The sequence below is a fragment of the Brassica napus genome, chromosome C1 (assembly GCF_020379485.1).
Source record: "Brassica napus cultivar Da-Ae chromosome C1, Da-Ae, whole genome shotgun sequence".
Lineage (NCBI taxonomy): Eukaryota > Viridiplantae > Streptophyta > Magnoliopsida > Brassicales > Brassicaceae > Brassica > Brassica napus.
In genome coordinates this window covers 20,195,044-20,221,068 of record NC_063444.1, presented here as the reverse complement: position 1 = coordinate 20,221,068, position 26,025 = coordinate 20,195,044, and the positions used below count along the sequence as shown (strand labels likewise).

Here is a 26,025-nt window from a genome sequence, read left to right as displayed (position 1 = left end):
TGTAAATGGAAGGGAGAGGCGAGAGGAAAAGGAGAAGGGTAGGGTGGCAATGGATTATTTCTTTAATCTGTTCTCATCCTCTTATCCTCTTGATTTTCAGTCTATCTTTACTGACTTTGTGGCGAAAGTCTCTCCAGAGATGAATGTGGATCTGATTAAAGATGCTTCAGACGAAGAGATTGAACAAGCGGTTTTCTCAATCAAAGCTGCTAGTGCGCCTTGTCCAGATGGTATGACTGGACTTTTCTTTCAAAGGTTTTGGAAGGATATTGGAAGTCAAGTGTCAGATGAGGTTAAAACTTTCTTTATCTCTGGTTCCTTTCCAGTCGAATGGAATTTCACTCATCTCTGTCTCTTGCCTAAAGTGATGGAGGCAATCAATATGTCTGACTTCCGCCCGATTAGTCTTTGCTCTGTGTTGTACAAGATTATATCCAAGATTTTGGTGATGAGATTGCAACCTCTCCTACAAGAGTTAGTGTCTCCGTTCCAATCTTCCTTTGTCCCGGAGAGACAAATTTCAGACAATATCCTGATTGCTCATGAACTCGTTCATAGTCTGCGTACCTTCAAACCAGTCGCAGCTCAATTCATGGCGGTGAAGTCTGATATGTCAAAAGCGTATGACAGAGTAGAGTGGGATTATATCAGGTGCTTATTGGGGGCTTTGGGTTTTCATCCGCAATGGATCAAAATGGTCATGTTTTGCATATCGTCTGTATCCTATGCAGTTTTGATAAATGATCAACCATATGGGGTCATCAAACCTTCCAGAGGTCTTAGACAGGGGATCCTTTGTCGCCTTCGCTTTTTGTGTTATGTACTGAAGGTCTCTCCCACCTGTTATTTAAAGCTGAAGAAGCTGGTTTACTCCATGGAATTCAATTCACTGAAGATGGGCCATCATTCTCACACTTACTGTTTGCAGATGATAGCCTATTTTTATGTAAAGCTACTGAAAAAGAAGCGGAGTGTCTTCAGAATGTACTTGAAGTTTATGGAAGAGCAACAGGCCAGGTGATCAACCTTGACAAATCATCTATAACTTTTGGAGATGATATTCTATGTCATGTGAAGGCTTCGGTACAAACGATTCTGGGGATTTACAATATTGGAGGAGCAGGGTCATACCTTGGTTTGCCGGAGTGCTTCAGTGGTTCCAAAGCGGATCTCCTTAACTATATCTATGAAAGGCTTCATGGTCGTTTATCTGGATGGTTCGCAAGATCCTTATCTCTTGGTGGTAAGGAGGTACTTCTAAAAGCTATTGCTATTGCTTTGCCGGTGTTTGCAATGAGCTGTTTTAAGCTGCCTAAATCAACAATTGAGAAACTAACAAGTGCGATGAGGGATTTCTGGTGGAATTCTTTAGAACACAAGAGAAAAATCCATTGGTTAAGCTGGAACAAATTGTGTCTTCCTAGGCAAGAGGGAGGACTCGGGTTCAAAGATATTGAATGCTTTAACCAGGCCCTTCTGGCAAAGCAAGCTTGGAAAGTGCTTCAAAACCCCCAATCTCTACTTGCAAGAACTCTCAAGAGCAGATATTTCAAAGGAAATAATTTCATGGATGTTTCTTCGGGGGACAGGCCATCCTTTGGATGGAGGAGTTTTCTTTTTGGAAGAGAGCTCTTGTTGAAGGGTGTAAGAAAGGAAGTTGGGGATGGTCAATCTTTAAGGGTTTGGATGGATCCCTGGATTGATAATAGCAGAAGGCGAGCTCCCTGGATGAAAAATTCCTTGGTTGACTTGGAATTAAAAGTTTCAGACCTTCTCTCAGATGATGGAAGATCGTGGAATTTGTCTATTTTGGAGGATCTTTTCTTTCAAGTGGATATTGATCTCATTTTGAAAATAAAACCAATGCCGGAAGAGGAAGATTTTTGGTGTTGGCAACATAATAAGAGTGGAGATTATACGGTGAGATCAGGGTATTGGCTCGCGAGCCATGAGAAACTAAAGGCGGTCTTCGTTGATGCGAATTCTCAGCCATCGATAAATGGACTGAAAGATAGAATATGGAATATTCAAGCTCCACAGAAGATTAAGTTGTTTATTTGGAGAGTGCTAAGTGGAGCTGTTCCTGTTGCTGAGAACCTTATCTCAAGAGGGATGAAGATTGATGAAAGATGCTGGAATTGCGGTAATGACATGGAATCTGCAAACCATGTTTTATTTACTTGCCCTCTTGCTCGTTTGATCTGGGCTCTTTCGGATTTTCCATCACCTAGAGGTGGTTTCAGTGACGACTCTATCTTTGTAAATATCCATTATCTCTTAAGGATGAGCTTAAACATCAGAATCCTAAGTCAAATTAGGAGGTCTTTCCCTTGGATACTATGGATGCTGTGGAAGAACAGAAACAAATTAATTTTTGAAGGGAAGGAGTTTGATGCGATGGGAACAATTAGAAAGATCAAGGATGATGTTGCAGTCTGGTTTGCTGTTCAATCAATGGACCAAGGTATTGAAAGTGGTGAAAAAGAAAAAGGGATTATGGTGAGGAAAACCAAATGGAGAAAACCCAGTGAGGGGTGGCTAAAATGTAATGTTGGTGTGATGTGGTCGAAAAAGAATAGAGTTATGGGCTGTGCTTGGGTTTTAAGAGACCATAGAGGTGTGGTGTTGTTGCATAGCAGGAGATCCTTTGTGGCTTCTCATGAGAAGGAGGAAGCAATTTTAGTTGGACTGATGTGGGCGATCAAAAGCTTGCAGGACCATCAGGTAAGGAAGGTGATTATTGCTGCAGAGGCAAATCATATCCTCAACGCTCTAGAGAGACCGAAAGCGTGGCCGTCTTTTAAATTTCAGAGTGGTATGCTCAGAAAAGAAGTAAGGAATTTTGGAGAATGGAAAGTCTGTATTGAAACAAAAGATTCGAATAGAGATACTTTTCTTATTGCTCAATCAGCTACAAAAAGACAGTTTGCGCAATCTTATGTTGCCGCTGGTTGTCCCTCTTGGTTTTTGGAGGTTTTTGAGCATGATAAAAGTTGACCTGCTGTTTGCTTTGTCGGTTTTTTGGGGAATGTAGTTCTGTAATGTTTGGGTTCAAGCTGATGTTTTTCTAGGAGGCTGGTCAAGAATGTTGTTGTAATAATGTTGATCTAGAAAACATTGGCATGTATGATATGGTTATATATATATACTTTGATGAAAAAAAAAAAGGGAGAATTATAAAAGCTGTGAAGACCATGTTTTCTTTATGTATTACAAAACCAAAACCAAAACCAATGGTATTACAAAACCATTGGTTTTCTTTATGTATTACAAAACCAAAACCAATGGTATATGAGCCAGTATTTAGTTAATTATGAAATGTGATTTATATAAAACCATGGACTCCCACTGTAATTATTGTTTGTTCACAAAATGTTATTTGTATCAGTTTTATTCTTATCCATATAAGTTCTGTTTCTTTTTAGATAAATTAACTAAAAGAATATACACTAGTAAAAATCTATCGCATAGCCACTGTAATGCCACTTAAAAACCGTGGCTATTTAAAAGAAGCCACGAAACCGCCACGTAAAAGCCACGAGACGTAAAAAGCCACGGTAAAATTAAAAAAGCCACGATCAAGTCACGAAACAAAGCGTGGCAGGTTAAAGCCACAGAAGCGTCGAAATTTTCGTGGCTGTATAAATTAATCATGAATTTGCCACTAATAAAACGTGGCACCATTTTGTTTTTTTTGTGCCGACATCAAAAAGGAAGTGTTACGTCCAATCGTTTGACAAAATGGGATATAGCCACGGTTGTTTCATGGCTGTTTTGTGGCTATACATGCTTTTTGAGTCTTTATTCTGGTTATGGCAGAGAAATATTCGTTTGGCAATGATATTTTAAGGGAGCCACGAATATTTCGTGGCCTTGTCGTGGCTATTTCGTATCATATATACGCTTCATAGCCGTGACATTTAGAACTTTTGTTCTTCTCTCAAATTTTCAGAACAAAATGTCTTTCTACTTTCAATCTAGAGAATGGATGGATCAAAGAATTGATCCTGAGAGTAATCAGGTTTCTGAAATATTTCTTGGAGGTGTTGATGCATTTATTCAATTTGCGTGTAATCAAGAAGATTACAAAGAAAGAGAAACTTTGTTGTGTCCGTGTGCTCGATGCAAAAATGTGAAGCAATGTGAAGCAAGAGTTGTCGCACGACATCTATTCTTGTACGGTTTCAAGGGAAATTATTATTCTTAGACGAGTCATGGAGAGAAATTCAACGATGTTGGTGAGAGTTCCGGGGCGAATCATTCGACGGGTGAAGAAGAAATGTTAGAGACTCCTATTTGGAATGCTTATGAAGATCACCAGCAGAATATTCCAGAGGTATCCGCAGACATTGCGCCAGCTTACATGCCGGAAGCTATAGAAGAGACAGACATAGCACGACCCTATCATGATAGTGTTTTTGAAGCATTTGAAGCAGCGACTCAACCTCTCTACGAAGGATGTGCAGAAGGAATTTCTCAGTTGTCTCTTGCTTCGCGGATGATGAAAGTGAAGACAGATTATAATCTACCAGAAGCTTGTGTAGATAAGATATCTGAAGTATTTAAAAACATACTTCCGTAGCGAAATAAAGCTCCAGCAACATATTACGAGACAAAGAAACTGACACGGTCGCTTGGGTTACCCTTACAGAAGATTGACGTATGTGTGAAGAACTGTATGTTATTTTGGAAGGGAGACGATGCGAAGTTGGTCAGTTGTCGGTTTTGTGGAGAAGATCGCTACTACCCGAAGAACGGAAAAGGTAAAAACAAACCGAAACAGAGAATGTTTTACCTCCCAATAGCAGATCGTCTGAAACGTCTATACCAACTTGAGGCGACAGCTTCCAATATGCGGTGGCATAAGGAACATGTAACTTCGGAAGGAGAAATACATCATCCATCTGATGCCATAGCGTGGAAACACTTCAGTGAGTTATATCCTGGATTTGCTGCTGAAAGCCGGAACATCTATCTATGCTTATCAACGGATGGGTTTAATCCGATTGGTATGAATGGCGAAGCACATTCCCTTTGGCCAGTTATTGTAACTCCATACAATTTACCTCCGGGAATGTGTATGAAAAGAGAATTCTTATACCTTTCGGTGCTAATTCCCGGACCCAAACATCCAAGAAAAAGCTTAGATATTTACCTTCAGCCGCTGATTGAAGAGTTACAGAGTTTATGGAAAGATGGTGTGGAGGCATATGATATTTCAAGGAAAGAAAGATTCATAATGCGAGTAGTGTTGATGTGGACGATAAGCAATTTTCCAGCGTATGGGATGCTTTCAGGTTGGACGACACATGGTCAGCTATCGTGTCCATATTGTCAAGATGAGACAGGTGCGTTCTGGTTACGTAATGGACGAAAACATAGTTGGTTTGATTGCCACAGAAGGTTTTTAGATGAAGATCATCCTTACAGGAGAAACACTCAAGCATTTACACGGGGAAAAACAGTTGTGGATCCTCCTCCACCATGGTTGACCGGAGAAGAAATATTGCGTGATAGGATAAATAATATAAAAGGTTTATCAAAGTCCGTTGAATGTGGAGGGAATGGACATGATAATCCATCCAAGACAATATCTGAATACGGAGTTACTCACAATTGGGTTAAGAAGAGTATTTTCTGGGAGTTGCCGTATTGGGAAACTCATCTTCTTCGGCATAACCTTGATTTCATGCACATTGAGAAAAACTTCTTCGATAACCTCACGAACACATTGTTAAATGCTCCTGGAAAGACAAAAGACAACGTCAAAAGCAGATTGGATCTTCCAGGTCTATGCAAAAGGCGTGATTTAGAGATGAAAGAGGATGGAACGATGCCCGTGCCAATATTCAGGCTGTCAAATGCGGCTAAGCGAGAATTCCTTCTGTGGCTGAAAAATGATATAAAATTCCCCGATGGATATTCCTCCAAATTTAGTCGATGTATTGACGAAAGCAATTTAAAGCTACATGGACTGAAAAGTCATGATTGTCATGTCATTATGCAACGACTCTATCCATTTGCATTCGCGGAACTTCTTCCAAAAAATGTTCATACGGCAATTAGAGGTATTTATTTTTTATGTTATCTTAATAATTACTATGATTGATGTTATAACTTTAATGTTTTGTTTACAGATATTGCCCTCTTTTTCCGAGATATCTCTTCGAGGATTTTGAAAGAATCAGATATTGGTCTTTTAAAGGCAAATATCGGTGTGAAGCTTTGTAACTTGGAAAAGATTTTTCCTTCATCGTTCTTCGATGTTATGCAACATCTTCTTGTGCACCTTCCAGATGAGGTAGCCTTAGGTGGGCCCGTCCATTTTAGGTGGATGTATGTATTTGAAAGATACATGTACCATTTGAAGAAGATGGTCAGAAACAAAGCACACATTGCGGGTTTGATAGTTGCACAATGGATAATCGAGGAGATTTCAAGAGCATCCTCAAATTATTTTGGTCATCCTGAGATCATGAGCATTCCAGAAGGTCCAAACGATATTCGTTTCTCATACAATTATCCGGATGTACCACCTTTGTTTTACCACGAAGGGAGAATCAGTGGTCAATGCTCAACCGGTTGGTTAAATGATAAAGATAACACCGTTCTTCAGACATTTATGATGCTCAACTGTGAAACATTTGCTCCATATGAAAGGTACCTTAATATTATGAAAATATAATATAAATACATATTTCTAGTTACATAATTAATATTTTAAATGTGTGCAGGATGTTTGAAGAATATATGACACGGAGTATTCCTGATATTACTCCAGTTGCAATGCAAAAAGCGAAAGACACCAACTTTGCAGAGTGGTGCAAAGACTATGTGAGTTTTTATTTTAATATTATCAAGTTCCACAATTTATTTATTTTATGATGTAATTTATAACAATGTTATTCTATTGCAGATTAACGATGCGACTCAGTTTTACACATTTCCTATGTGGATGTTGGATTTTGTACAAGATCCTAGGCGCAATTATAGGTCTTGGCCAATATATCACACCCGGGGATACACTTTCCACACACATAACCACAGTCAAAATAGAAAAACTCAACATTATGGTGTTTGTGTTCCTGGAACCAATGAAACAGACTACTATGGCCTCATATAGGAGATTATGATGGTGGAGTATCATGGTGATGTTGGCTTGAAGGTCATGATTTTTAAATGTTCGTGGTTTGACACCACGGAAAATCGCGGTATGAGAATACATCTATCTGGTCTTGTTGATGTCTCACCACGAAGACAATATGGAAAATATGATCCTTTTGTATTACCTGGTAAGTGAAATATATATGTGCTTGAGATTTAATATTTGATGAAAAGCCATAATTTTAAACTTCGATGTTATTGTATCATGACCAGGTAATTGTGATCAAGCATGTTTTATTTCTTATCCACGGGTACGTCGACATTCTGCCGATGATTGGTGGGCATGCGCAAAAATTATTCCTCGAGGAGTCCGAGAAACGTCCGAAATTGCTTTAACTGCGTGGCAGGATGATAGACGTGACCAAGTTGCAGAAAGTTCATTGTTACGGGTGGAAACACATGTTGTTGACGATGTTTCTGATTATGATCTTGCCCCGGTGAATCCTCCAAACGATGAATATGTATCAGATGTTGAGGTACAATCAGACGGTGATTTAGAGTAGTCAAATATATGCTTAAGGTTGTAAAATATGTTATAAGGTTTGTAAAATATGTTGTGAGATTGTTGGAAAAATTATATTATGTAAAATATATGAATGTATGAAGGGTTTGAATTGTAGTTGTTGTATGGGTATAAGGTTTGATGGAAAAGAGTTTGGGTTTTAGGGATTGTGCTTTAGGGGTTGGGTGTTTGTGGTTACGCGTTTTTAGATAGAGCCACGGTTTATTAGTGGATGTTTCGTGGCTATAAGGAAAATAGAGAAAACCAATTGGTTTGGCTCGAATTTTTTTTGGTTTCCCGTGAGAAATTACATATTGCCACTGTAATTGCGTGGCTAAATCGTGGCTAGTCCAAAATTTTGGTAAACCAATTGGATTGACTCCAATTGATTTAGTTTTGGCTCCAATTGTTTTTAATTTCGCGGTTCAGTGCCACGGTTTAGCCACTGATATTTCGTGGCTTTAGAAAAGGGTTTAATAATTCAGTTTTCTTCTTTCTTCTCAACACTTAGAGAAAAAAAGACAAACTCTCTCTCTCGACTCGCGACGGAACGGTTCTTCTCCTCTCCGTTTCTTGTGTCGCCGTCTCCGGTTCAATCTCGCCGTCTCCGATTCAATTCGCCATCTCCGATTCCATCTCCCACCTCTCATGGTAACCCTCTCTCTTTCTCTTCTCCTTTCTCGGAGATGAAACCCTTCGATTCTCGATTCGATATGATGTTTTAGGGTTTTCGATCTAGGGTTTTGATTTCTCTCTGTCTTGTTTGATTGGTTGTTACATGTCTACTTTCTGTTTCGATATAGGGTTTTGTTTATTTTAGAGTATTGATTAGGGGTTTTGTCTGTCTACTTTCTGTTTCGATTAGGGGTTTTGTCTGTCTACTTTCTGTTCTTCGTTTAGATTTGTCTTTCTCTCTTTCTTGACTCTAAAGATGTGTTCTTGTTGGTTTTGTACAGATGAACTCAACAAGAGCACCTGGAACACAAGCTGCGTCTCCTCCTATGCCTCCGGGTGCTACTGGACCCGCTGTTTACCATGCTGGGTCTCCTCCTATGCCTCCTGGTGCTACTGGAGCCGCTCCAAACCATGCTGCTTCCTCATCTCGTTCCAACAGCTACCCGCAGATGACCCTTAATGCGATGCTCAACTCACCTGCTAGGCTCTCACAGCCACATCTCCATCCTGATAAGTCGAATGGAGCTTTATGGTAAGATCACTTCCTCATCTTTGAATGTTTCTGTTATTTGAATTGGGTCTTTGATTGGTTAGGATTGTTTCTGTTAGGATTGTTTTGTGAAATTTTAGGTAGGATTTTGTCATAGTCTTGTTTCAGTTACTGATATTTGTTATCATCTTAGGTTTGGTATTGACCCATGTATCCATGCTTTCATCCGTGCAACTTGGCAAGGATACTACATGGGTCCTTGGAAGAGTTGGAATAAGGTGCCTGAGGAAAGGAAGGATTCCTGGTGGCAAACGTTTGTGGTAATCAAAAATTACATTTTTTTTAAATCTCTTACTGTTATTATTTCCTGTTTCTAAACCTCTTACTGTTTTGTTTTTTGTTGTAGCAAAATTTCTACTAGGTGCCTCAATTTAATGATTTGGTCTACGGTCTGTGGAAGAAGGAAACGATGACATCCGTTGGTGAAAGGATTAGCAAGAAGAAGAGGCAACACAAGAAGCCAAAGTACATCAATGATAGCGACTGGACACTGCTTCTGGAGTATTGGGCGACTGATGAAGCTAAAAAGAAAAGCAAGAAGGCTGCTAAAAGCCGCAAGGCTGATCCTGTGGGTAAAGGGTGCCACAAGCATAATGCAGGCCCTAGGTGTTTTGCAAGGATAGCGTATAACATGGTATCTTCCATGTCTGTACTATAATCTGTCTTTCTAATCTGTCTTCCTAATTTCTTTTTTTTTGCAGACGCAAGCCTCTGGTGAACCACCATCCTACACTGCCCTTGTCAGGGAGACACACTCCCGACCAGATGGGACTTTTGTGGACTATCGGGCTGAAGAACTGGTAACTCAGGCCGAGATGGAAGCCACACAGCTCTCTAACACTGAAGGATCACTAGGGAGTCCAAGTGCATCATCTGCTCCTTCTCGCCTCATGTTAAACAAGGCTTATCTGAAGGTATGATAGCTTAACATTTTTATTCTCGGACACTTTTAATCTTCTGTTCTGTTTTGACAATTGCATTACATGTCTTACCTGAGTTGATCAAATAGCCTTATGTTAGTTTCTGTTTGGTCTTGCTTGGTTTTGAATATTTTTCCATTTCTCTTGACAGAATGCTAAGAGTAAGAGGGGATATGTTTACGGACTGGGCAGTGAACAATTCAGGGAGCATGCGCCTTCTTCACGCGTTCCCAATGGTATTGCCCGCAACCTGGACCTGGAGATGCGTGTGGGCGGTCTTGAGACAACCCTCCAAAGTGTCACTTCTGTTGTTGCTGGGGTGAAACAGGACGTCTCAGACATGAGGCAGGACTTTGCAGCAACAAGGGAAGCAATCAATCAGCTCCTCCAAACACTTAGGCCCCCGCAAGCACCTACTGGACAGACTTCTGATCATCAGGCTCAAGCACCAACTGGTCAACCTAATCCTCCCAATGGCATTTAGAAGTTGGTACTTTATCTTATAACCTCTTTTGTAACAAGGTCTTTTGTAACAAGGTCTTTTGATAGTCTTCTTAGACTCAAAACTTTTAACCTTGTCTTATGTAACTTTTTATGAATGTTGAACCTTGACTATCTTGTATATTAAGCTCTGTGTTTATTGAATGTGCAATTTTAATAATTTGAATGAATCTCTAATATGAAAATTGGCTAATTAAAACTAATCAAACCGAATGTTTTTCAAAACAGTGGATACTATAAATGTTGAATCTTAGTAGCTAAATTGTGGCTATAATAGCCACTGAAAAACAGTTTTAAACCGTGGCTAATAGTGACGTCGAATAAGTGGCAGTATCGTGGCTATTATAGCCACTAGCAATAGCCACGTCTTAATATTATATCGTGGCTATTATAGCCACGAAAACGCGCGTGGTAATAACGTGGCTACTAGCCACGAAAAGCCACGCTTATTTCTAGTCACGAGGCTATAGCCACGCTACTTTTCGGACATCTAAGCGTGGCTGATTTCTTTTATAGCCACGATAATTTTCTCTATAGCCACAACTTTGTAGTGACTATGCGTTGGATTTTTACTAGTGATATTAACAAAAGGTACTGCAATGAATCTTGATAAACCATTTAAATATTTATAAATATGAAAATCTTAATTATCACGTACAATGAAGGGGAACAAATGAAATAGGAGTATAATATTGTATTAAAATTTGCTAGCTGTCTAGATTTATTATCAGTTATTGTCTTTAGGAAAACAAAAATGCAAACCAGGCTATACAAGAAAAATAAACTCGTTAATTTTTTTGATTGTAGAACCTGTTACAGTTGTTTATAGTAGAACCTGTTATAGTCTTACTAAAGATAGGAGAGACCGGTGATTGACGACACCACCAAGAACTGAGAGTCACCCTCCGGAGCCGCTTGAGACCTAAGGACTGAGGCAGAGAACCACCGAAACCAAAGAGAAGCAAACTGTCCTTCCTCCACAAGCGCAAAGAAAACCGATCGAGATCTAGATATGAAAACCGACCTCAATCATGAACCTAAAAAGCCGACTGCGACCACGAACCACCGCTCATCCTCTTCGCCGAGAGACCAGAGAAAGCAGAGAAACCGTCGGAGCCAAACTCCTGTCGAGCGGAGCAGATCCCGAAGCCAAACCCTAACCCAGAAAATCGAGCATATCGGAAGTGAGCAACATAGACGGAGAGACAGCAAACAGGAAGGCTAGGGAAAGTGAAGGTGAAGCCTCCGGCGCCGGACTGAGCGCTCACGCTCCGCCGGAGCCGGAGAGCCGGAGCAAACAAAGGGCGAGTGGTGTTTGTGTCGAGAGAGAAACAGGAGGAGAGAGAAGACGATGTTTCCGTCTTAGCAAACTTTAATTATCTTCATCAACGTTGTTGTGCACAGCAACATGAACAGCTATCGAAAGGGGGGAAATGGCCAAGGCGGTCATCTCAGAGTCATCCAGCTTCTTCATGCCAAGTAGAAGCTTGCTAGTCTCTTGCTTGATCTTCCTTCTGAAGAGAAAGAACCCTTTGATCTGAACTTTCTATGGATTTTCCTTGTCTCCTAAGTAAAGATTGAAGGTTGAGGAGATGCTCCCTGAGAGTGAGGATTAGGTTTCTCGCTGTATCGCAAGTGTCTAGTAATGTGGTTGACACGTCAAGAGAATGTTCAGCTTGAGCGGTGGGAAGAGAGGATTAGGTTTAAAATATCCAAAAATATTCTATATGAATATTATTTTTTTCATCATACACCTTATAAAATATTTTTTATTTTAAAAGTTAAATAAATATTAATTTAGAGGTCCAATTTTTTTATTTTCCGAAGGTCCATAAAATTATTAAGCCTGGCATGCATGGACATGGAGATGAAGAAAACCTTGAAGGCTCTTTCATATGCTCTGTTATGAACGTGAAACCAATTTCAGAGGACCAGAGCTAGATAGAGACATGGGCACATTTCTCGCTGACCATTTCAGATTACAACGCTTTTTGTTTAATCTCATTGTTCTAGTTTTATCCATTCGTTATTCACTTTTTTTCTTTTGTTATGGACAACTTCCCAAGATAGCAGCGGAGAGAAAGATATTGTACGGTTGTACCCTTAAGAAAGTTATTTTATTAAGAGAAATCTTAATCTAGTATCTATTTGAATTAAGGAGGCGGTTCAAAGGTTGACAAAAAAAAGGAGGCGGTTCAATGTTCTGGCCCGTGATTTAATTAAAGTCGTTTTATAGTGAGGTCTTAAATTTTTTTGATTGAGTCCTTCAAGGCTGTCATGGGTTTCATGATCAATTGGAAATTTGGAAGCATTGATGAGGGAGGGATAAGATGAATAACGAAGATAATAGCATGTCTCCGTTTAATAGCTTAGAACATGTACAATGGTTTAAACACCTTCTTCTCTTTCAGCATCCTCATTTTTTCATTTTAACATTCCACGTTATATTTTTTTTCTTCCACCTCATTTATTCAACACTCACTTCATTCTAAATCTCTACAATGGTTTGATTTAAAAAATTCAACACCCTATCCTACTACTTTTAATTCATATTATTTGTTTTTCTTACAATATAATAATCACATATTAATAATTAACTTAAAAACTAAAATAACATACCTTTTAATAATATTTAGTTTCAATTATTATACTTAGCTTACTTTTTAAATAATATAAAAATAAATATTAATAAAACAATTAAAATTAAGAATATTTTCATTTTTAAGTTAGGTTTTTACCTAATTTTATTTTTAAAAGTAAGAATAATTAATATTATTAAAACAACTAAAATTAAGAAACTTTAAATACACATGATACAAACACGCATTATTAAGAGTAAAAGGATTATTATTAGGATCCATTTAACAAAAAAGAAAGGTTTAAAACACTTAAATAGTTGCTTATAGTAAAAATGATGTTTTTTTATGTATCCAAACGAAATGAGAGTACTCCCTATTTATAGATAAAAAAATCTTGAATTTTGATATAATTTTCATATTTTTTTTAAAAAAAATTATTATATAATAAATGTGTTCGAATTATTGGGTCGGGATTAAAAAACAAAAGCAATATGCCCAACCAATGAGAATGCAGTATTTAAATATTATCCATATTTTAAAAAAAATCTGTGATCTGCTGCGCGCATGCACGCACGTACTTAATGTTCATGGCCAACCACAGCACGACACATGGCACGGCGGCCCACAATTTTTTTTTCTTTCAGATGTTGAAACTATATAACGTTTGTTGATACCACATCATTATACACATGTTTACAACACCCTCATTGTATGAGATTAAACAGTTGAAAGAAGGTTTCAACACCCTCATTGTACATGGTCTTATGCTTCTATATTAAACCTTTTATTTAGAGAAAAGGATCATGTAGGTAGTATTGAAGCCCACACTGAAGGCCCACTTATGATCCATTAAGAAGTCTCAATAGTTCATGTGTTAGGGTTTCTAGACTGATATATATATGTCTTTAGATGTTCTTTGGTAAAAATCTTGGCTCCCATAGTTGCAGCCACATTAAACTCTTTTTCAGTAATTTCAGTAAAACAAAAGCTTCATCTTCTTCTTTTACACTTTCTTAGAAATCTGTTTATGGTATCAGAGCATGGCGATGGAACCTAACACGCTCCCTCTCTGAATATCGTCAACTCAGTCACTGTGAAACTTACAAAAACTACATCTTATGGAAGCGTCAGTTTGAAGTGGGCTCTTAGGGTTTGTCACCAGTTCAACTCCTGCTCCAGTTCTCACTCTCCCCATACCGGGCATTAACAGATCTACTACTCATGTACCAAATCCGGATTTTGCTCTATGGATTCAGACACAACTTGTCGGAACATTCTTGAGATTTTCAAATTTAGAACAAGTAAAGGTTGAAACTTTCCGAGTGAGAGAGAAGAAGAAGAAGAAATGGGTCATTACACAGCAGTGTGGGATGATAAAGCAGCTACTGAGATTACCAAAGAACCTCTAAAGACATATTTATATCAGTCTAGAAACCCTAACACATGAACTATTGAGACTTCTTAATGGATCATAAGTGGGCCTTCAGTGTGGACTTCAATAGGTAGGTCGTATGTATACGACAAACGCAAGATCACTGGACGGTGTATAATGTACGTGAAATCTTTAAAGTGGTACATTTCAGACTAAATATTTTCATAGAATTTGATAAACTGAACTTCCCCTTAAAGTCTTGTTGAAGAACTGATTCGACTGAATGGTGTTTTATCTGGTTCAACTCTCAGTAAAGGTGAACATGATGTTATCGATTAGTTTAGTTTGTGTCAGAGGCTAAAGAAGAAGACTCCAGTTCAGAGGGAGGGTTTCTTAGAAGAAAGACATTTTAACAAATCCTTTTTAGGGATGGAGTTATAAAGTATATTTAAAGTTATGCAGGTCTATATATATTGAGCCAAGTAATATACACATTTGGATGTCTGAACCGAAATTTATTCCTCAAGATTTTCACTAACCCTAGCTAATCTTTCAGTGAGAACTTAGAAGTTCAAGATATATTACTATTAAAATCCTAAATTTGACATGACCAGTCGAAAGAAACTCCAAGTATGAGAGAGAGTCACTCATGCTTCAAGAAGCGACTGTAGAAACACGATCTTAAATGAAGTGTACTGATAGTGCTAGAAACAACATAAATCAATTTGTACTCCTTTCGTTCCACAAAGTTTTGATGTTTGAAATTATAAAATGTTTTGATAATTTTAAAATATTTTAATTTTATTGAAAATTGGTCAATCAATTACATTTTACTATATTATTTATGATTGGTTAACTTATGTTTAATTTATATTATTTAATAATACCATTTTTTAAAAAGTAAGTTTCTTAATTCATGTGCATTCAAGCAAAACATCTTATATTAAGGAACGAAATGAGTATGTTTTAGCTGCTACGAGAGGCTAGATATGATTCTAAGCAAAAATTAATGAATCATTCCAACTTCCAAGTTATGGGTACAAGGGGTTGTTAGTTATGTAGAAGGGAGAGTCATTTCAATAAAGATTGCTTCCCTAAAAAAGGAAAATACACAAAGGGAATGACCAGAACAATCAACTGTTCTCCCAGAAAAAAAATATCAAGTTGCATGTGCATTAGAAGTATGAGGCTACCCAATGGATGGATTATAGATTGTACATACCTATTATTATCACATGACATGCATGAGGGACTGATTGAAAAAAAAAACAAAACATTAATTAAGTGACGTTTGATATAGATCATATATATAGAGTATTACACTACATAAGCTTAATAAGTTGGTTATGTTAAGCTTAACACACATGAAGGAAGAACGTAAATCATGAATGGTGTTAGGTTATGTTCACTATGATGTGCAAGTGAGCATAACTTCATAATTTTGTAACTCCTATCTTTTTCTTTAAAGGCGTTCATATTTATTTATTCTTTTGTTTTTTTCTTCAAATTATAAAATAGATAGAAAAATAAGTTTAATGAAAGATAAATAAATTGGGTTTAACTAAGAAACAAAATAACCCTAACTGGAATAAACTGTCTCGTTGGTGAAACAAGAGCACTACCAAAAACCGAAGAGAACCGCCGGAGCTTCCACCGGAGCTGTCACCACGACGACTAGACCTATTGCCCACAGCATATCTGCAGAACCCAAACCGAGAAGAGCATGTTGCTTCCGCGGGCGTAGACAAAACCTGACCTCAAACAAAGGAAATCAAATAGGAATGCGAGGACACCCTCGCCTCCACCACCACCTAAGCAAGACGACATAGCATCCAGACCGAGAGCAAGAAAAGAACGAGGAAATTGCAGGTTAGAAGAGCTCTACTACAGGAACAGAACAGTTTTCGCCATTGCAGAATCAATGTTTATATTAGTCTAGGCCACACACCACAACTGACTTGCCTCCACCGCCACTGACTCGCCTTTCTAAAAGCATGCCGCAAGGAGAGAGGAACTGTTGGATCAAATAAATAGCCCAATGGCTTTTATTTAAAATGTGAATATAAAATGACTTAAATCAAGTCATTTAGTGTATTTGAAATGTCCCACATCGGGGGAAGAAGAGAAGAGAAGAGTTGTTTATATATGTGTTAATGACGTGAGGGTGTAAACGGTTTGGAGAGAGAGAGAAAGGCTCTCCACGCGTGCCGCCGCAGTCTGGCCGGCTCGGGCGTGGGCTTGGGTCTTGGGTGAGGGTCTGGTCCAATAAGATTCTTTTTGGACAAAGTTAAGCTCAACGTTTTGCCATTCAATTTGGGAAAAAACAGCATGCAATTTTATTTAAAACGACAAGTAGATCAACATTTTTTATATCGTAAACCAACAGCAAAAAGTCCCAAAGTGTAAGTCTATAGTTTCGAGAGTGTTTCGTAGATCAATAGTTCGTAGAGGTTCTTCACGAATGCCGCGTGATAACCTATCATGGTTTTATCCTTGGACTACAATTCGTACAGATCCGTCGCACTAACGGAGCGAATATTAAGAGTTAAAGAAAGAGATTCGTCTCGACTCCATGGTTTCATTTTCGTTACGGTTTTGAATCGTCAATATATTTTCCTTAACATCGTTTATATTATATCGTTTCTTTCTATCCGGTTTTCCGGCTTCTTTAATCTTGACTCTTATTTCACTTTCTATCTAAAGCTTTCTATCGGGTTGAAAAACGATTTACAAAACGGTTTATTCAAGGATTATAAACGATAGTTCGAACGATGTTTGCGATTTGCTTTTAGCACTTCCGCGAAACGTTTCTTACTTACCTCATAGCAATTCGCGTTTTGCTTCCTAGCACTACCGCGGATCGTTTCTTCTTATCTTATAACGGTTTGCGTTTTTGCTGTATAGCACTACCGAAAAACGTTAAATGATATACGTTTCTTACTTATCTCATAACGATGTTTGCGATTTGCTATATGTTTATCCGTGAAACATTTTTTACTTCTTCTCTAAACGGGTTTGCGATTTGCTTATAGCATCTTCTGTGAAACGTTTTAGATACATTATTAATCAAAACGTTCTATACATGAATCATTTCAATAATTGCTTTCTTAAACGAGTTTGTGAAATTCTCTAAGTCTATAAAAAATGGTTTCTGCGAACGCTTTTAAGCGAGTTTGCAAAACGTTTTCTCAAGACTTATATCGATATGATTTGGTTCAAACACCAAAAGTGAAAATGATTTTAGACTATTATTTTTTGCTTAAAAATAATATGTTATTTGCTGATTGGAGTACTAATTCGTCTTCATGTTTTTTCTACAGAAAAATGACGAACGATAACAACACCCCCATTGACACCACCAATGTCACTACAACTCCACTCAACGTTGCAGCCACTGATGGAACCGTGACAACCGCTGGAACCAACACAACGTTAACCGCTGCAGCAACAACAACAACTACCCTTCCAGTGGGTAATGCTGCTGATGAAACCACGTTCCGTAGCCTATTCGGTGCTGGTCTTTATCAGACGGGTTCAGTTTCAGGAACAGCAAGTGGTCTGGTAGGAACAGCAAGTGGTCTGGTGGCAATTCAAACTCCTCCGTCTGTACCTAGCGTGTTCACTCAAGGACTGATGCTAGACAAGTTTGATGGCAAAGGCTTCAAAACGTGGCAGAAGAAGATGATGTTCTTCCTGACAACAATGAAGCTGGACAAGTTCATCCAGGAGGACAAGCCCCTTCTTCCTTACGGGATTGATGATGTGCACAGTCTCGCAACTGTTGACATATGGGAGCATTTCGACTTCATCTGCAAAGGTTACATTTTCGGTCGCTTCATTGACCCATTGTACCGTGTCTACTGTGAGATCGATCTCCATGGCGAAAGAGCTATGGAGATCACTGGACAAGAAGTACATAGGTGAGGACGCTGACTGCCAGACGTATGTGGTCTCAAAATTCCACGACTTCAAAATGGTGGATTCAAAACCCATCATGGATCAGGTGGAAGCGTTTCAGCTCATTTTCCATGAATTCGCTGCTGAAGGAATGTCCATCTGTAAGACAATCACAACTCTCAGCTTCATTGAAAAACTCCCTCCCAGCTATGCGGATTTCAAGAATTACTTGAAGCACAAGAAGAAGAAGATGGGGCTCGAGGAGCTCATCATGAGGCTTCAGATGGAATCCAGAAACCGAACTGCTGACAAGGTCACTGCACTACAGGAAATGTAAGTATTAATAGCATAATATGATAGCGTTTTTTTTCGATTTTGCTATGGTTGACATACCTCTTACTTTTAGATAGCGTTTGCGAAATTTCAAACGCTATGCAAAACTAAAGCGGAAAAATAATTAATTTTCCCTCTCACACTTGTTTCACTTTCTCTCTCACTCCATTTTATTCGCCTCCAAAAATTATAAACCCTAAAATCAAAATTTTAAGCACAACCTCTAAACTCTAAACAAAAAATTTAAACTCTAATATTTTAATATGAAATTTCAAATTTAACTTCAAATCTTAAATATAAACTCAAAAAATAATATTTTTTAGAAATTAGACTCAAATCTTTAATCAATATCTCAAACCTTTAACTTTCAAATCCTCTACTCAAACATTTATTCTAAACTCCAAACTTGAGAACTAATTTTAAATTAATCATATATCCTAAATTATAACTAAAAATAGTAAAATGTTACTCTTTTTTATTAGTTCTAAGAATAATCATATACCGTAAGCTCTAATTATAAATCTTATTTTCTATGCATACACTACAAAAAAAAAGGAGATATTGTTACAATTTTCTGGTTAAATTAATTTTCTTTTCTTTTTTTCGATAACTCGGAACGGAGAAGAAATGAAGAAGAAGCAATCGAAATCTGGACCTTCTGTACCAGAGACTAATAGAGGAAGAGATCGAGTTTCCTTTATGATTTCTTCTTCGATTGGCATGAAGCAGCTTCAGTGTCGGAGATCAAAATCATGCAAGTCCGAATTCAAGCGCTTCAGTGTCGGAGATCAAAATCATGCAATTCCGAATCCAAGCTCTTCGCAGTCGGAGATCAAACCATGAAATTTAGAAGCCAAAAACTTCACTGTGGGACTCTTCGTTTAGGCTCAAGTTAGTGTGCATCTCTGTTTTGTTCTGGCTTCATCTGTGGGAATCAATTCTGAAACAACTACGAGTCTTAAAAAGCTCATCTTTTTTTTACAGATCAGGCGTTCTCCTGTGGAGAAACCGGTATTCTTTAGTGAGGAAGGAGCGGCCAAGGCAGAGGAGCTGAGACGGAACAAGAAGAAATGAAGAAGCAATCCAAATCTCGACCAAAACAGAGACTCATAGAGGAAGAGATCTAGTTTTATTCTTGATTTCTTCTTTGATTGGCATTCGTCAGCTTCAGTCTTCTTTGATTGGGATTGCTCTGGTGGCTTGTTGGGGGTGGATTTACATCCTCCCTCAAGGTCCATTATGACAATGAATTAGGCCCACTTTGTTAGGAAACCCTAGATATATTTGTTCTATAAATAAAGAGCTACCTCCTTATTAGAAAGGACTCTTTTTTCCATCTAGATCTAGAACACATCCTATAAAGATTTTATACATTCTTTGATTCACTTTACACTAGAAATCATTCTTGTAATGCAATCTTTGATCAATAAAGTCTTTGGATGTTCTTTTTCTCATATTGATTCTATGAAGATTTTTCCTAAACCTCAAGAATCAAATACTTATCCTTAGATTCTTTATTGTATGATTCCAACAAACATCACCAGCAAATACACGTCATGGATAGCTCTCTCGCAGTTACTCGGCACGGATCGCTCTCTTGCGGTTACTCGTCACAGATCGCTCTCTTGCGGTTACTCGTCACGGATCACTCTCTCGCAGTTACTCGGCTCAGATCGCTCTCTCGCAGTCACTCGGATTGCGAGCAAGTCTCGAGCATGACGTGATACCGCGAAGACACGTCCACCCGTGCGATTTGATTGTGATGGTTCGCTCATGGCGGTACGTTCATGATGATGTCTATGGCGACTTGTCTTTGGCAGTTTGTCAATTGACGCTTCATCCATGGCAACTTGCTCCGGTGGTTCAGAACACTGTCCTCACAGATCTTTCGCATAACCATCCCGGAGTAAGAAGTCTGATCGGAATCAGAAGTATGTCGATGACAGCTCGCCCGAGATGGTCCGTCTATGACACTTCATCTATGGCAACCTAACCATGACGACCCGTTCATGACAATCGTCTACGACATGGGTATGTGCCTAGTTCATTGTCTCATAAACCCTATTCGTAAAATTTGCAGAGATCGGTTTCATCTCTCTCTACGAACTTGGGGGCTTACTGTTGGGGTTGGATTTACATTCTCCCTCAAGGCCCATTATGACAATGAATTAGGTCCACTTTGTTAGGAAACCCTAGATATCTTTCTTCTATAAATAAGGAGCTACCTCCTTATTAGAAATGACTCTTTTTTCCATCTAGATCTAGAACACATCCTATAAAGATTTTTATTCTTTGATTCACTTTTCACTAGAAATCATTTTTGTAATGCAATCTTTGATCAATAAAGTTTTTGGATGTTCTTTTTCTCATATTGATTCTATGAAGATTTCTCCTAAACCTCAAGAATCTAATACTTATCCTTAGATTCTTTATTGTATGATTCCAACAAACATCACCAGCAAATACACGTCATGGATAGCTCTCTCGCAGTTACTCGGCACGGATCACTCTCTTGCGGTTACTCGTCACGGATCTCTCTCTTGCGGTTACTCGTCACGGATCGCTCTCTCGCAGTTACTCGGCTTGGATCGCTCTTTCACAGTCACTCGGATTGCTCGCAAGTCTCGAGCATGAGGTGATACCGCGAAGACACGTCCACCCGTGGTGATTTGATTGTGATGGTTCGCTCATGGCGGTACGTTCATGATGATGTCTATGGCGACTTGTCTTTGGCAGTTTGTCGATTGACGCTTCATCCATGGCAACTTGCTCCGGTGGTTCAGAACACTGTCCTCACAGATCGTTCGCGCAACCATCCCGGAGTAAGAAGTGTGATCGGAATCAGAAGTATGTCGATGACAGCTCGCCCGAGACGGTCCGTCTATGGCACTTTCATCTATGGCAACCTAACCATGACGACCCGGTCATGACAATCGTCTACGACATGGGTATGTGCCTAGTTCATTGTCTCATAAACCGTATTCGTAAAATTCGCAGAGATCGGTTTCATCTCTCTCTACGAACTTGGGGGGCTTACTGTTGGGAGTGGATTTACATCCCCCCTCAAGGCCCATTATGACAATGAATTAGGCCCACTTTGTTAGGAAACCCTAGATATCTTTCTTCTATAAATAAGGAGCTACCTCCTTATTAGAAATGGTTTTTTTTCCATCTAGATCTAGAACACATCCTATAAAGATTTTATACATTCTTTGATTCACTTTACACTAGAAATCATTCTTGTAATGCAATCTTTGATCAATAAAGTCTCTGGATCTTCTTTTTCTCATATTGATTCTATGAAGATTTCTCCTAAACCTCAAGAATCTAATACTTATCCTTAGATTCGTTATTATATAATTCCAACAAACATCACCAGCAAATACACCATTTTTGGGTCAAACAGTTGGCGCTAGAAGGAGAGGGGAACAAGGATACATATCTTCAAAGCATATCAAACTTGGGAGAATCCAAATCTCTCTCGCGGTTACTCGTTACTCGGCGTTGATCGCTTTCTCGCATTCACTCGGATAGCTCTCTCGCAGTTATTCGGTGCAGATCGTTCTCTCGCAGTCGCTCGGATCGATCTCTCGCGGTTACTCGTCATGGATAGCCAATGATAACAATGATCCATTGTGTGGTTGTCGGAATGTGCTGTCGGAAACTGGTTCTGTTCTTAGTAGTGTGTGTGTTGTGTGACGTTGAGAAGACAAAGTTTGCAGTTTGATCCATTGTGTCTCTTTGTTACATCTGAAATCTTCGTTGTCGGAAATTGGTTTTGTTCTTAGTTAGTAGTGTGTGTGTTGTGCTATGTTGAGAAGACAAAGTTTGCAGTTTGGTCCATTGTTCTCTTCATTGCATCTGAAACTGGTTATGTTCTTAGTTTGTTGTGTGTGTGATGTGTTATGCTGAGAAGACAAAGTATGCAGTTTGGTCCAGTGTGGTCTTTCTTCATCAATCTCGAACCGGATAGGTCTTTCATAACCAGTCTTGCTTATCTCTCTTTATGTTTTGTGATCTTTTTTGACAGTGTGCTGGAAACTCTAGTGGTCTGTTCTTGACTGCAACAGCTCAAAATTTACTGTGGGTGTTCCTTGGCATGATTTTATGAGCTGTGAAGAGTTTCAGATTCTTCTGGTTGATGAAAGATATCCAGATTATATCACATTCCATCGCTTGGCTAGGTATAAGAAGTGGAGACTGTGTCGGCAATGCATTTAATGATCGAGCTTGCTCAAGGCTGCAACCACATGACTTGCCGTTAAGACATACATCCATAGAAACGTTTCATATTTATGTATTGTTTGGCTTTGTTCTTACATTCTGTATTATTGTAGAATCGCATTGTATGGTGCCTTTGTGAGATTTAGTTCAACATGGCTTCTTTGCCTTTGATTGTTCTACTTGGTGTTTCCCTTTTTTTCAGGGAACGAAAGTTATAGAGAAAACAAGCTTTACAAGTCTCCCACAAATCTTGCTACTCCTGCTCGTATTCCTGGTGGTGCTTACCGTGGAGCTGCTGATATGATGATTTGCATCTTTTCATGCATGGACACCGTTGGCGGTGTAAGATTGCCTTCCAGATACTGTGGGGTTCTTGGATTCAAATCTTCCCATGGGACTATTTCAAACAAAGGAATCATGCCAGTATCTTATAGTCTCGACTCTTGACTCTGTTAGTATAGATACATATACGTGTGTGAACTGAAAACCAGTAAAGAGGCAAGGAAAAATGGTTTTAAAGGATTCCATTTCTGCAACACAATCTCGACTCCAACTGCTTAGACATATTGTATTTTGTTGATATTGATAGAAAATGTTAACCTTGATTATACCCTAAACCATAAACTTTTAATATTTCTATCATAAAATGCAAAGATAGTGTGATTCACAGCATGTTCCCTCTTTACGCTCTTGCATCATCCACTACTTGACTAAGGCATTATGTACTAATTTAGAGGTTGTGTTTAAAGTTTAAGGTTTAAACCATAACCTCTAAACCTAAACTTTAAAACTTCAATCCTTTCATAATATAACTTCAGTCTTAAACTTAAAATCAAAATTTAATAGTTTTTTAAATATATTCTCAAATTTAAAATCTAAACTTCAAACACTAAATCTTAAACCTACAGCCTAAATCTACTACACTAAACACCAAAATTAAACCTTGCATCCAAAGTCATTATTCTAAACTTTTAAAATTTATAGTATAAATTTTAAACTTAAACTTCATGTACATTTTAAAACTCAAACTATATAGTTAATTATAAATCTTAACCCTAAACCCTAAACCCTAAACCACATACATCATATTAACCTATATCATAAAACATTATATCTTAATTTTTAATATTTTAGCCAGTCACACAACTTCAAAATTTAAATACAAAATTCAAATTTTTAATTTTTAATTATGATATAAAATTATTTAACGTTTCAATAATCTTATAATAATTAGAAATTAAAAAGACTATCTGTATTGTTTTTTTAGCCATTGATTGATTTAAATCAAAGACCCAAAATCAATCTTCTATTTATCTGCACCTTTTTTTCTATTGGCTAGGCTTGGATCAGTATTTGCACCGTTGGATGATATTGAATCTAACGCATGAGATTCATTGTTCCTTTTTTTTAATTATTTTCTGATGTGTTTTTTTTGAGCCATTGATTGATTTAAATCAAATGCCCAAAATCAATCTTTTATCTATCTGCACCCATTTTTTTTCTATTGGTCAGGCTTGGATCAGTATTTTCACCGTTGGATGATATTGAATGTAACGCTTGAGATTCATTGTTCCTATTATTTTCTGAGATCTGAAAGATATCGTGTTTGAGAAGAGGGAGAGAGAAGCGATAAGGAAACGACGCATATCATCTTCTATCGATGATCTGGCCGACTCCTTTTGGCCAGCCCCTGCTCTGGTTCCGATTCAAACTATGGTGACAAGGCGGAGCAGTGTCGGTGGCGGCGGCAACGAATCCCGATTCAAACTATGGTGGATGACGCAGTGAATCCCGATTCAAACTCTGGTTCCTTTTTCATACCATCAGACTCCATTCCCGAAGCTCCTTCACTCTTCTCTCTTTCTCTCGGAGAGAGTAAACCTGCCGAGTTTCTCGCCGACGTCTTGGTGGTCACTGAGTGAGGTAGAGTTCTACTGTCGCATTGTACTATGTATTGCTTTGAGTTCTTGATTTGAGGGATTATAAGACATAGCTACTTGTGAGAATGTTGATGGCTCTCTATTTTTTGAATGGAGTTGCTGATTTCAATACAAATTAAATTTTTCAGATTGTGGAGAAGATGATTGAAATGATCGACTCTGGTTGTGATTAATGGTTGCTCTGATCTTTCATCTTTTTTTCTTCAGTATGACCAGTCTTGCCCTGTTATGGAATTATTGACAAGTTCTTGGGAGTTTCTACTCAGCCGGGTATGTTGTTAAACTTTTTTGATGATTTACTTATAATCTTCGACTTTGGAGTGTTAATATCCAAGTTCTATTGCTTGTATATAGGTTGGTCATAATTTAATGGTTTATCTACTACAGCACACATCGATATTCTTACCGTTTCTAGGAAAGCAACACCAGCAAGTGTGGACCTCCTCTATGTATCGTGCTAAACGGTAAGTCCCGAGCCGAGCTTCTTCAGACCTTGTCTGATGCTAATGCTGAACTTTCAGAAAGAGAGGTACACAAACTTTAGCTGTGACATCTCAGATGATGTATGAGAACAAAGGCTTAAGTGGGAGATGGCAGAGAAAGCTAGCAGTGGTGGTGTAGGCCTAATGGAAGAAAGTATGCTGCTCTCTCTAGTGCTTTGGGTACTTTACCTTGGGAAAAACCTCAATCTTCTGAATTTGAGCAATTGGCTAGGTACATTGTTTACTTTCTCCTTGTTTGCTATTGAATTTTCAGAGTATTGACTCATGAATGTTGGTGTGTTGGGCTTAAATTAATCTTATAGGGAAAGTGAATGTGCGGCATGGACACTTGCCAATGGCTATGCACTTAACCACATCACTATCTCTGTCCATCGGCTTAAATCTCATCCAAACAAGAAGAAGAAGAAGAGAAGAAAGAGACAGGAAGAAGGAGACGACGGAACTGCGATGGGAGGGAGATCGCAGCTTAGAGCTTTAAGTTTTGGTTTATTAGGCTTGGTTCAATTTTTTTTGGTTTATTTAGGTTTGGTTAATTAGGTTTTGGTTAATGTATAAACTGATTTAATTTGTAAACAAAATTTAATTAATAAAATAAAATAAAATTTTTTATTATTGTTTTTAATCATTTAAATATTTTTTTAGTTTTTATAATATGATTAATTGTTTTTATTACAAAAATTCAAAATAAATATTACATTTTAAAAATAAAACCAATTCATTATTATAAATATTAACAATTGCATAGAAATTAATGCTATTGTTGTTTATTTAACTAAAGCATACGACATATCCGCTATCAAAAGTGTCAGACCTATTATAACGGGCGCTGTCAGAGCGTTTTAGGAAGCGCTATTATATCGAACTC

The 26,025-nt window shown here is 38.1% G+C and overlaps 1 protein-coding gene and 1 long non-coding RNA gene across 2 annotated transcripts; both read left to right on the top strand.

Moving 5' to 3' along the window:
• The first annotated feature begins 20,964 nt into the window (after positions 1 to 20,964).
• Positions 20,965 to 23,164, top strand: LOC125579869 (glutamyl-tRNA(Gln) amidotransferase subunit A, mitochondrial-like). The gene is made up of 3 exons (XM_048743762.1): positions 20,965 to 21,128; positions 21,230 to 21,441; positions 22,920 to 23,164. Exons 1-3 carry the CDS (start codon positions 20,965 to 20,967, stop codon positions 23,162 to 23,164), a joined length of 621 nt encoding a protein of 206 aa, XP_048599719.1.
• Positions 23,165 to 24,234: 1,070 nt separating this feature from the next.
• Positions 24,235 to 25,772, top strand: LOC106405917. Its single transcript, XR_007318567.1, has 4 exons — positions 24,235 to 24,640; positions 24,865 to 24,927; positions 25,012 to 25,371; positions 25,463 to 25,772. It is a non-coding gene; the product is annotated as an uncharacterized LOC106405917 (long non-coding RNA).
• Positions 25,773 to 26,025: the final 253 nt, after the last annotated feature.